Source organism: Ailuropoda melanoleuca, chromosome 10, assembly GCF_002007445.2.
Source record: "Ailuropoda melanoleuca isolate Jingjing chromosome 10, ASM200744v2, whole genome shotgun sequence".
NCBI classification, from domain to species: domain Eukaryota; kingdom Metazoa; phylum Chordata; class Mammalia; order Carnivora; family Ursidae; genus Ailuropoda; species Ailuropoda melanoleuca.
In genome coordinates, this window is record NC_048227.1 from 89,493,924 (window position 1) to 89,507,083 (window position 13,160).

The following is a 13,160-nucleotide window of genomic DNA, read 5'->3' on the forward strand; positions in this document are numbered from 1 at the left end:
CTCGATCCCATAACGCCGGGATCACGCCCTGAGCCGAAGGCAGACGCTTAACCACTGTGCCACCCAGGCGCCCCTACTTCAGATTTCTCAAACTTAATTTAAGCTATGTGCTAAGGCCAAATTAAAGAGGAATTTCACAAATAACTGTGACTCTATTTACAATTCTAAGGATTAGTTGTCTATTAGTATTGATGAAACCCTACACTTTCCCTTAGGAACCATTCTTTCATAATAAAAATCCAACTCATGTNTATGTTTTCTGTTCTGCACACCTGAGCCCTTAGATAGCCTATCTTTGAGTGATTATAGTCCTTCCTGGAATATACGGGGTCCAAGGGTACATTTCTAAAGTGGGGACGCCATCAGTGTTGATAAAGTAAATAAGTTTACAGTCTCTTCATTAGGTATGAACTACTTCAGATTTCTTTTTTTTTTTTAAGATTTTNTTAAGATTTTATTTATTTATTAGAGAGAGAGACAGCCAGTGAGAGAGGGAACACAGCAGGGGGAGTGGGAGAGGAAGAGTCAGGCTCCCAGCGGAGGAGCCTGATGCGGGGCTCGATCCCATAACGCCAGGATCACGCCCTGAGCCAAAGGCAGACACTTAAAGACTGAGCCACCCAGGCGCCCTTACTTCAGATTTCTAAAACTTAATTTAAGCTATGTGCTAAGGCCAAATTAAAGAGGAATTTCACAAATAATTGTGACTCTATTTACAGTTCTAAGGATTAGTTATCTATTAGTATTGATGAAACCCTACACTTTCCCTTAGGAACCATTCTTTCATAATAAAAATCCAACTCATTGGTTTTAATGAGAAATTTATTATACCTACTTCCACGTTTCCATCACCCTTTTATGTTTTCATGGATATAGTTGGAGAAGGGAGTGCTCACATGTTTTAAAGAGAAGAATTGTTGAAGAGAAAAATTGCTGAAGTAGTGGTCGGAAATCTTGAGATCACGTCTGAGCTCGGCCATTTCCTTATGGGGCAATTTCTGTCATTTCTGAGTATCTAGTTCCTTATGTATCAGCTGGAGCTCTAATATGGATTTGTTGGCTTCCTTATCAATAGATGTATTTGAAAAGGCTTTGCAAAGTTTAGAATGCTATATTTTCGTAAGACATTAATATGACATGAAATTCAGAAAAAAAAAAACATTGATGACAACTGGCTCTATGAGAGCCTAGTGATAATTGCAAAGATTTGTTTGAATTGCTTGTTTATTGGTTTATTTAGTAGCTCTAGCTTTACATGTTTAACTCTTCTTAAATAAGTCTTCAAATAATTATAAAAGAATAGTATATTTTTATAAATAAAGAATAACTGGAATTGTAAGAAATATGTACCTCAACAAAAATAAATACCTAAAACAAAACATAAAATCTCAATCATAGTGATATCTAATGTAAAAGTAGGAAACTGTATTTTCTGTGCATTTCAGATGAAAGTAAGTATTTGGGATTCTTCTGTCCATATAATTACCTTGTGTTTTTGTTTTGTTTTGTTTTGTTTAGTTTTACAACCCTTTGCCTCTGTTTATCTTAATCTTTCCTTTTTAAAATTCATACAAATGAGTTTGTTTAAATGCCAGCTGTCCTAGATAGTTATTCCTATGAAGTAAAGTAAAGCACGTTATTAATGATCTGGAGAATTCAGTCTTGCAAAATCTAGTTCATAATCTGGATGTACCAGATCAAATTAATTTTGGTTTTAGCTTAATCAAAAATATATACAGAGTCCATTTTCTGGGTAGCACTAAGTTTTAAATTGGGGTGGTTATAAACAGTAAAACTTGATTTTGAAAAGTATTTTTAGCAACAGGTTCAATTAGTTAGAGGTGGCATTTGAAGTTGAACCTGTGTTGTTTCATTCCTTGCTTCAAATGAATCTTTAAAAAGCCACTCTTTGTTTAGCCTTGCCGATTTCATAATTATAGGAATCCAGCTCAAACACCAGAGCAGTTCTTATTGAATTGGCTATAAAATGTGTTCAGTTGTTTTGCATTATGGCATAAGGCTTTTGGGTGAGCAGTGTTTCCAATAACCTCCCTTTGTTTCTTTAGCTTCAGTCCAGCTGCCATGGCAAAGATCCATTTCACATAATAAAGTGCCCTATTACATCAAGTAAGTTGATTTTAATTCTCCTTTATGATACCAAAAAAACAAAGTTCTGTTGATAACTTAAGAGGCTTTCCCCTGTAACTTTAGCAAAGAGAATTCAATCCTACTGTCTGAAGGAAACTGTATATATTTAATATTTAAAAGAAGTTAGTTTAAAAATCAGAGTAATATTTGTAGTTTATTAGGTTAAGGCTGTAGGTATGTTTACCATATATTTTTATAAACAGATATTAAAATATTTGGGGAAAATGACAAAATTTCTAAATATGTCAGATTCATGGGGCACCCGGCTGACTCAGTTGGTGGAGCATGAGACTCTTGATCTCGGGGTTGTGGGTTCAAGCCCCATTTACATGTAGAGAGTCCTTAAAAATAAAATCTTTAAATAAATAAATATGTCAAACTCTTGACACGATGATGTTCCTCAAACTGTCCTGATTCTAAACCATTTTCATTTCTCCCAGAAAATCCATTTAAAAAGTGCTGTACTCTTCTCATTTTAATCCACCAAAAAGAAGCAGTGTTTTTATCATTAAAAAGTTCATATTTTCAGGGTTTTTTGACTTAAGGAAATTATCTGCAATATCAGTTTAGGTTTATGTCATCCTTTTTTATTGTTTCTCCTTATTATGTAACATTTATACATTTTGTATCTTTTATACAAGGTCTCAGTAGGATTTGATCCTTGGCTAGGCTAAGTATTGTCCTAGGACAGAATGATACAATCCTTTGAGGTGTAAATTAGCAAAGCTGTTGATTTACAATGTGTTAAAGTGATGACAGCCCTAGCTGACTCTGTTTTATGTGTATGGTGAACAGCATCATAATTATGGGAAAAATAATCACTATTATTAGGAGTCAACTCTGTCTCAGATTAGCCAGCTGACCTCAGGCAAGTTGGGTAAAGATCTCTGGGCCAACTTTCTTCTGTATCTTTCCTAAATGGCATGTGGATCTCCAAAACCCATGCTGACACTAATAATCTACTCTACCAATACCTCTCTTCCTGAAAAATTTGTGTATGAAGTCAGTGTTTGTGAAATAGTATTTCCTTATGTAGGTTTTATTGTGGTCTGGGATGTATCCTCAGGGTAAAAAAAAAAATCACCATACCATATATGAAATATAATAATAGTATATGTTATATTGCCGCGATGGAATTTACTACTTTTTTCACTGTAGAGTCTATAGTGTACTGGGTTGTGATAAACTTAAGGATAAGGTAGCAAAGCAATTGGCTGGTGTCAAATTTGTGCAAACATGAATGGAAAGAAGTCAGAGGCTGGGTAAATTGACTTATCTATTGAAAGAAGGTGTAATCATCGGATCCAAATTTAAACCATTTAAAAAATTTTTACCTTCTCATTAGAACAAGAGTAATGATAATAATAATAATCGCAGCAGGTGAAGAAGGGGGCATGAGTCAGGGAATGCTCGCAGCCTCTAGAAACTGGAAAAGACAAGCCAATGGGATTCTCTTTTAGAACCTCCAAGGAGGACCACAGACCTGCAAACCTCAATTTGAGCTTAGAGAGACATTTATTTTGGAGTCGTTTGTTACAGCAGCAATAGAAAACTAATACATGTATTATACAAAATCAAGAAGTCCATGAAATTATTTGAAATTAAATTGTTTTACTCCACTGACAAAGAATCCTTACTGGGTGATTTTTTTTTTAAAGCGTTGATTCAATCCAGCAAGGCAGATTTTTGTCTTTACTGGATAAAGAATATATTAATTCTCTTGTTTATGTTCTGCAGTGATTATTTGATTTGCCATTTTAAAAAATCCATCTTGAATTTTAGCACTACTATTAGAAAGGAATTTCTGTATGTCCAGGTTGGTTATATATGACTAAAAATGACATTGAGTCAAAGTTTCACTAATTCAGAATTTTTATAATTTTGGTAGGCTCTCATAGGATTATATTCTTGTACAGACTGTGAGTTCTGATGGGACAGACCAGTACAGCAAAAGCTAGTTTCTCTGACATCTCATTGGCTAGAGCGCCATGACCATGACCAGCACTTTAAAATATTTATAATACAATGATGGCCAATATGTTTAATGTGACGTCTAGGATTGTAGCATCCTAAAATATCTTCAACGTCATTAGTGAAAGATTGAATTTTCTTAAATATATATAGTTTTACTGTTAAGTGTCTTTTAGGACTTTGAAATATTTAGAGATCTCTCTAGGTATATGGGATGAATTCTCTTATATTTAGAAAACTTTTTAGCCAGATTCTTTCATTACATGCTCTGTTGTGTAACTTAACAGTTTATTCCTTCATAATAAAGTGCATCAATCTCTGGAGGTAGGGTTAATATGAGCCAGTATTTCCAGATGAAGAATTGTTATGAAAACAAAATTTAATTCCCAAGTAAATTAATAAGCAAGTAACTAATGAGTGAAAGGGCTTTTAATATACACTTCCCTTTGCATGGCTGCACAAGTTAGTAGAGGAAGAATGTTAAAAACAAATTTAGCATGATTGTCATGCAGCTAGAGTTTCCTGGAGCATATTAGGATGTATTCATTTAGCCAAAAAGAAAATAAGAGTCAAGTAGAAATGTAGTTGTTTTCAATATGGAAATGTATAATTTTGTATACTCCAATGCCAGAATATAGTGAGAAAGTTGAAGGGAGAACAGGAAGAACAAATTGTCTTTATTTCATATTTTAATTTTATTGATTAGCTAAAACATACTTTGATGGCTCCCCAATGCATTTCTTTCTCTGTAGGCATTTTTTCATTAATATTTGGAGGTGAACTGCAGTGGTTCCAGACTCATTTGTTTCTATAAAATGATAGAATATAGATCTGAACTGTAAGGGTCTGTGTAGTATCAATCCCTCTATGTTAATATCTTAAGTTGAAACTCATATCTTTAAATTATATTTGCTGCTTCTAAGGTGGGCTCTCCAAATCTGATCTAGTTATTTTTTCTTTTCTAGTGTAATCCAGTGACAGCTCATTGTTCTAGCAGTTTAAGGAAACCTGCAAAGGCTCCTGCTGCCTTTACAATATACAAAAATCTACTGTAAAAGCCAGATTTCTTTCTCTGTGAATTTTTGGTCATGTGTTTGTGTTTTGCACATGTTTTTCATTTCCTCAGCTGAAAGTTAATATCCAGGGCATTTCAGGCACAAAGGGAACAATGAGCAGAAGCTTTGGTTTGAACTTTCCTAATATGTCCCATTAATCATATAAAACTCATTGCTTCTCATTTTGATCCAGAAATAATAATAATAAATAGTCATAGCGGGTGATAATAATGATCATTGAAATGAATTATATTTTTTGAATATTCATTTGCCAGCCACTGTGCTAATGCTGTAATTATCTCTTAATTCTCATTGAAGTGTTGGTACTGTCATTACCCCATTTACAGGCAAGGCTTAGATAACAAGTACACACATAGCTTGCTTGAGTCACACAACCAGTACGAGGAAGAGCTAGTGTTCAAACCCAGGGAATGACTCCAGCTCCTAAACTCTGGACCGCTACGCCTCCAGTTCTCTGCATTGATTGAAGTAGAGAACAGAAATTTTAGTCACATGGAAAATTTGGGTAGGATGAAGACTTCTGTTTAGGAAGGAGCAGTCAGGTGGAGAAAATTTGAGCAAACATCCTTTTTTACACGCTATGGATTGGTTGCCATTTATGATGCATCTACTCTGGGCCAGCAATTGAGTGCAGAGCTAATTTTCATAGGCTCATTTCCGTAGAGTAATGTATGCTTCCGTAGAGTAATGTATGCTTTATATGTTTAAGGAAATGTCACACTGGTGAGGTAATGGACAAAGGTGCTTTTGTGTAGATAGAAAAATACAGTTCTCCACAGTCCTGCCCATCGGATCTTGACAGGAGTTCAGAGGTAGGGGAGCAAACTGTGTATCCCTCCACTATGTTTCCTCAGTTCCATGGTCAGAGATTTCTGTCACTGGGGAGATTTCCATCCATGATTAGGATGCCTTACAGAGCTGGCTCATAAGTCCCGTAGGGCTTTTAGCATAGATGGTTCTGTACACCTCCTGTCTGTTGGTAAGTCATACTCTTTCATAGAATTTAGTAAGGTGTTAGGAAGTACGGTTTTCCTTTCTCCCTCTACTGTGTCATCTCTAAAGCCAGAGTGCGTGACTTTGCAGTAAGCCTTGGCAGAAATGCTGCTGCTGCTCTCACATCTGAACAGCTTTTCCACTAGAATCTGAGGGGCAAACCTAAATTCTTTATAGAATCCTAAGTGTGCTCACACACATACAACTTTAATAGGAACACTTTAGTCATCTCTTAATAGATAATCCATATCACATTCTCTAAAACTGACATTTCTCAATATTACAGTGTATTAATCAGAATAAACTATCTTTACCTACAGATACCACTTCCATGCATTCTGTGCCGTATTCTCACTCCCCTTGACGAACAGGCTTAAATCAGAATTTTCCTCCATTTATTACATCTTCTTTGCATTTTCCTTTTCTAGTCTCATGTCCATTAAGGATAATTCCCCTTTCTTGCCTCCCAAGGGCATTCTCTGCTGCCCTAATCCATCAAACGCTGGGAAAAAAACCAAAGTTTATAGTTGTAAATGAAATCTTGGAGAGCAAGTAATGGTTCTTTATAGCAGTCATTCAGTTTATTTGCATAAACTGTATTTCCTTGTCTCATTATATATGTACAGTCTAACGGAGAGAATTAATGCTTATTTCTTTAGAGGAATCGTGGATTCATTTCGATGATGTAGGTGAAATATTTCTTCCTTAAGTGAGAGCAGAGAAGAGTGGCGGCAAAGGGATATCCACATATTCAGCCTAACAAGAAAGTCAAAGCTAACAAAGGTGTACGTATAACAAAACAAAGAAGAAATTAACATAAAGCATTTTCTGTTTAGAGATTGGAGGAAACTCGTCCCAAAACAAAATAAATCCATAACAAAGATGTAACTAACAATGAAAGACAAATACAGCTTTCTCTGAAAGGCCTCCTGCAGCTGTCTTCATCTCTCTTCCTCCTTAATCAAGAGGAGAGACTGTGGCATCCTTTTGGTGCCAGATTTTTAGTGGAGAAGTCTTGGGACACACATTGAGTCTCTTTCCAAGAGCAGAGCTTGTGTTTTGGTTTTAATGATAAAGAAATGAGATGGAAGCCTGAGAGAATGTACTGGAAAGTCTATTTTTCCAACAAACAGTCTAGGACTTTATCTATGTTGAAAATAAAGATTTAAAGCTCATTGGCCCAACTCTGCTGGTGAGGAGGGAAGAACAGAGTTGTTTTATGAAAGAATGTAAGCATCTTGGGATCCTACACGTCTTGCACTTGAAGGCGGCTTCAGACAAGTGAGCCCACCTTGGCTTACGAGAAAACTAACAGCCTGCCCTGCGGCAGCCTTGTATTGGCAAACCGTAACCGGACAACTTCCAGGGAATTTACCAGTGCCCTGACTTATTGAAATAATTCCGGTAGAAGTTACATTGTCTGAGAAAGGCATTGACTAGTGCAGGACTTAAAAAGATGTTGTTTTCCTGCCATTCATCTATACATTACTGGGGTCGGTGTTATTATTACCATGAAGTGGAATTTGGGCTTGGCATCTTACAGATTACTCAGTTCCACTGTGTTATAGGGGCACCATCAGCCTTACCATACAGTCCGACTTTTAGGGTCAAATTTGCAACTAATAAAGGTTTACTATACAGTACAAAAAGGTTAATATGGGGCCACTAAGGAGGAAAAAGAGATATTTGTACTTTGGTTTGTAAAGATTAAATTTTTAAAATAGTCATTGAAACTAGCAAAAGTACAAAAGCAATAATGATCAAATAAATTGTGAAAGAAATAGAATATATTTTTCTCTATGGATTATAAAGTAAATGATACAGTGCTAAGATTCAGTATGACCGGGGCGCCTGGGTGGCACAGCGGTTAAGCGTCTGCCTTTGGCTCAGGGCGTGATCCCGGCGTTATGGGATCGAGCCCCACATCAGGCTCCTCTACCGTGAGCCTGCTTCTTCCTCTCCCACTCCCTCTGCTTGTGTTCCCTCTCTCGCTGGCTGTCTCGATCTCTGTCAAATAAATAAATAAAATCTTAAAAAAAAAAAAAAGATTCAGTATGACCATATAGAAAAAAATTAATTTCTCCTTTAAATAATACATATGAAAGAGATAAAGTAATAAATTAAAAAAAATCTAAATAATATAAATTCAGCTTTAAAAAACTAGCTAGAAGGATACAATGGTAAACTCAACTATGGTGGGAAATAGTCCTGGAATTGACACCCCGGGCAGGGTATAGAGGGCGCCCCAGAGCCAACTCAAGAACAGATGACCTGCAGGAATGTTGATTAATGTCGATTACTGGTCCGATCCTCCCTAGTGTGAGAACTTAGAGGGACACGGGGTAGAGTTTGGGTCACAGGTGAGGCTCCTTCTGAGTTCTGGGCCCACACAGAGATACTAACTAAGTAGGGCTCCCCTGGGTTTACTGAGTGTGTGATCTTCGTTCTTCCAGACAATCTTCCAGTGCCCTCAAAACAAGTATCAGCTGAAGCTCCCTGCACACCCAGGCACATCCGTTTTTACATGAATTCTGCTACTTTACTTAAAAACAAACACAAACAAACCTTGTCGTAGTGTTTTGTAACAAATTGTTCTATCAAACATGCCTGGAATCTTGACATTTGTATTTAGGGTTGCAGTAGGCTTTGTCTCTATATAGCCCTCTACATACTTGTGTCTTTTAACCTACTCCTGAGCATGAAATTATTTTCAGTGCATTTTATAGTTGAATCCAATAGATTTGCAGTTATCCATTGTTGACAGTTTAGTCTTCCGGCCTTGTGTCTTCATTATCGTGACAAGCTAGTGGCATTTTCTTTCTTTCTTTTTCTTTCTTTCTTTCTGTAAGTATACTCCATGCCAATATGGGGCTTGAACTCATGACCATGAGATCAAGAATTATGTGCTCCACTGACTGAGCCACAGGCACCCCAAACTAGTAACATTTTTTTAAGGAAGACTCTATGCTTTTACAGTATCTGTTATCAAATAGGATCCTGTATCTTATTTGGAATTTAAACAGAAAGGTTTTTTCCTTGAAATGTTGACATTCAAACTTTCTTAAGTTTTCCCTTGGATTTATTCTTATATTTTAAAAACTGTAACCTTGGCTTTCCTGCCTTTAAAAGCCTAGATGATGGCAGAAAGTGTTTGCGAGGGTTCAAGAAGTTCTCTGTAATCTGAGCACATATGTTTTATCCCCTGGAGGAAACAGTTTCCTCATCTCCTGCCCAATCCATCCCCCACCAACCCCTCAATAAGTCGGGCACACAATACACACACACACACACACACAAACACACACACACACGCAGTAAGAATCTGCATACTGGCAGGAGTACTCCACATTCTTCATATATTCTGGTCTCAAGTGGAATAAAGGATTGCGGGGATTATCAATTCCAAGATGAGAATGTCACCTTTTGGATCCTTAAGAAGATACTATGCAGATAAATAACATTGCATCAGATTGCCAGAATTTGTTTTCACTCTTTATACTTTAATCACCTAAATGCAAATTGATTATTTGGGACCTCCTGCTTGATTCCTATATTCCTATATAAACTTTCATAAGCATATGTAAAGAAGGTGTTAGCAGAGCCTGCAAAAGCCCACATCCACGTTGTTCTGGAGATTCTCTCTTTTCCATGTAGCACCTCTTAGCTTCTACTGTGCTTTTTGACTTACGGAGTTGATTTTCTCTCCCTTATTTCTCCCCACCCTTAGAAGCGGTCTGGGGCATTGAAGAGAGAAAAGCAGCCACTCCATCAGACAACACGCGGTTCCTTCATAATTTTGATAGGGCCAGTGGGTTAGAGGAGTGAAGTTGGAAGCAAAATAAATGTGGGTTTAATAATGAATGGGGCATGAGGTTGTGCACTCTTCATTTGAGAATTTTGTCTGTGAAGAAGAGGAAAAGGTAACAGCAGGAAATGTAGAGTCAAGGTAGGGATGAAAGAGAGAGAGAGAGTGTGTGTATATGTGGGTGTGTGTGTAAGGATGGCCAATCCTTCAACATTTATATTCTGAGAATGATCTTATTGAGAAGGGGGTTAATAATGCAGGACGAGAGATTTTAAAGAAATCTTTGGGAAGAATTGGCCTTTGACAGGAAGAGGAATTCCTCAGGAAGGAGGAGAGAAGAAGACAGTCTGGCTGATGGAAGGTGATTTATTGATATGATGGGGAGAAGATGGAGGAATTCTAATCTGGTGGTTTCTAGCTTTTTCAATGAAGTGTGAGATCAAGTGAAATGATAGAAGGCAGGGAAGGAAACTGACTTAGGTTTGGGAGAGAGAAGGCAGTAGTAGATTGTCTTGGGGTCTGGGAAGCAAGTTTATTAGGGAATGTTGTGTGGTTGCCAGCAGTTGGACATTTGAGGTTTGATGTTAAATATTTAAAGTAAAATTAGTCTGTCTGTTGAGTGATTTTCTCCAGCTGTATTCATGCACAGCTGCTCAGGTCCAGAGAAGGCAAGTAATTGAGCTGATCCATGCTTGGGTTTTGCCAGGAGTGAGCGAGAAGCAAGGCAGATGAGATTGTTTGTAATGATTATAATGATGGACCATGGACTCAGATTTAGACAGATTCATCAGAAAGATGTTAAAATCTCAGTCGTGCAAGTATACTTCCATATTAAGAACACAGGCTTAAAATCAGACCATCTGGGTTCAGATTCCATGTCTACTACTTACTAACTCTGAGACCTTGAGCAAGTTATCTAAGTGCCCTCGCTTCCCTAGTTCCTTCATCCATAAAATGGGGATACTGTTGGCACCCAACGCATTGAATTTTTATGCTGATTGAATTTACACAAGGAAGGTGTTTGGAAGAACACCTGGTACAGACTGGACCCTCAAATAATAGGCTATTACTGTAATTAATATTATGCATCCTGACCTACTGTGTCATTTTCTACTGTGCACAGCAAAGAAGAAATAGTTCTCTTTCTGTGATTGTCTTATCCCTGAACAGCGTGGGTCGTTCTTTTTCTCTCACAGGTATTTTTAATTAACTGACTCACCTTTAATTTTTTTTTCTCTTATATGCCCTTAAAATTGCCATTGAAATGAAACGACACATGGCAAAACTCACAAAATCCAGTTTCAAGCATAAAATTGAGTAGATAAGTAACAAGTAAATGTGTTTGACTAATGTCAGGTTTGGGGTAAGCAGGATGCCTTCTTGTCATCTTTTAATGTTTTATGGGAAAAAAATGAGGCCACTCTAATAAGGACAAATGGGTTTGCAAAGTGTCTTTCCCAGAGCAGTCTGTTGCCCAGAAGTCAATATCTTATCAATCTATCAAAATTACATGTACTTTGCTGTTCGTTCATTGTCTCATATATTGGTCCATGTTGTTTTACACATTTTTGTGTTCTCTTCATGGGTGTACAATCTTATTTGTGTTTTACTTTCTGTGGCACATCAGAATACATTATGAATACTAATAGGTAGAAACGTGTATTGCTTATTAACCTTATTGGTTCAATATTTCATCAAAGTCCATACAATACAGGGAGCACATGTTATCTTAGCCGGGACACTTAAAGAGTATCGGGGTGCTCTTTTAATAAGTGTATGGGGTAGCAGGTAGAAACCAGAACTGTCCAGGGTGTTAAAGGAGGTTTTAAAAAAAAAACAGTTAACGCAGATTTCATGTACAGCACAGGGATGACTCACAACAGTACTATGTTTTAAACTTCAAAGTTGCTAGGAGACTGGATTTTAAATATTTTCACCACTTAACAGAAATGATAATTTTGAGATGAGATAGAGGTGTTAGCTAACACAACTGTGGCAATCCTACTGCAATGTATAAATGTATCAGACCAACATGTTGTACACCTTACACTTACACGGTGTTACATCTCAATTAAAAAGTAAAAATTTAAATAAATAAATCAAATAAAAATTAGGGAAAGTCTTGAAAAATATAAAAGAACGTGCATCAAAGATTTCTCCTAACTCACTAATCACGGAATGGGTAAGAAGTTATAAGAGGTTCCCAGGAGAATACTAAGAACTGCATCTTTATAGTCAAATAAGGGATGCTAAAATGAAGTTTACCACTGGGTGCAAAGCTGATTCACTGGTCAGTGTCCACAGGACAGGAATCAGTTGCATCCCAATGGACACAATTTGCATTTCTATGTAAGAAACATTTGCATTGCTATCAGTTTTCTTCAGTTTCCAGAGTTTAAAATAGCTCAGAGACCCACTAACTTTTCTGCCCATGTGAAAGGCCNTCCGCCCATGTGAAAGGCTTTCTGTTTTTCCCTTCACCAGCAAACCTAGCACAGCTCGGTGCCCTACTTAGACGTCACAGGCTCTCACATCGCTTGCTCCGTATGATTTTGCACTTACCTGTTGAGTGCTGCCTTGTTAGATTTTTTTATAGTTTATCAAGCTGTACTACTCCTCTTTCAGAGATGAGGTTGGCCAGAACCTAAGCTATTGTTATTTGTTGCGGGGGAGCAGAGAATGCTACTTTCAGTTCTGTTTTGGTTGCCTACTCTGGGAGGACTTGGAAGCATTTTGGCTGCATGAGCTGAGCAATCTGCAGCTGTTCAAATACTTAGAGCCTTTGGGTTGATTGTGGGTTTTGCTTTAAAACCCTCCCCCCACTAAAAAAAAGAGAGAGAAAGAAAAAAAAAATCCAACAGCCAACTGCATCTACTACTTTTTTAACTGTTGTTTGGTAAGCTGCAGTTATACTTCTGTAACCAGAGGCTGTGTTTATTTTCAGCGTTGGCAGTTCTGCCTAATGAATCAACTGGTATTGAATTCACAAAGGGAGATGCCATTTCCCTCCCTCCATCTGTTTGCCAAATGTGTGTGTTCCCTCAGCTCCTAGTAGTGGTTTCACTCAGAAGAGCCATTAGCAAGCGGGTCTTCTCACTGAATTCGCAGCCGGTGCCATGCTGCCCAGCAGTATTTCCCCTCATGGTTCCATAGGAGTTGTTTGCCAA

At 37.4% G+C, this 13,160-nt stretch overlaps 1 protein-coding gene across 5 annotated transcripts in view; it reads left to right on the forward strand.

The window, feature by feature from the left end:
* Positions 1–6,887, forward strand: part of UTRN (utrophin) — a 426,951-nt gene extending 420,064 nt beyond the window's left edge. For all 5 annotated transcript variants that reach the window (XM_034669248.1, XM_034669249.1, XM_034669251.1 and 2 more), the window contains 2 exons: positions 2,067–2,127; positions 6,848–6,887. In XM_034669248.1, coding sequence (XP_034525139.1) covers positions 2,067–2,127; positions 6,848–6,872 — 86 coding nt within the window. In that variant the 3' untranslated portion in view covers positions 6,873–6,887. The remainder of the gene's footprint in view (positions 1–2,066; positions 2,128–6,847) is intronic.
* The last annotated feature ends 6,273 nt before the right edge of the window (positions 6,888–13,160 follow it).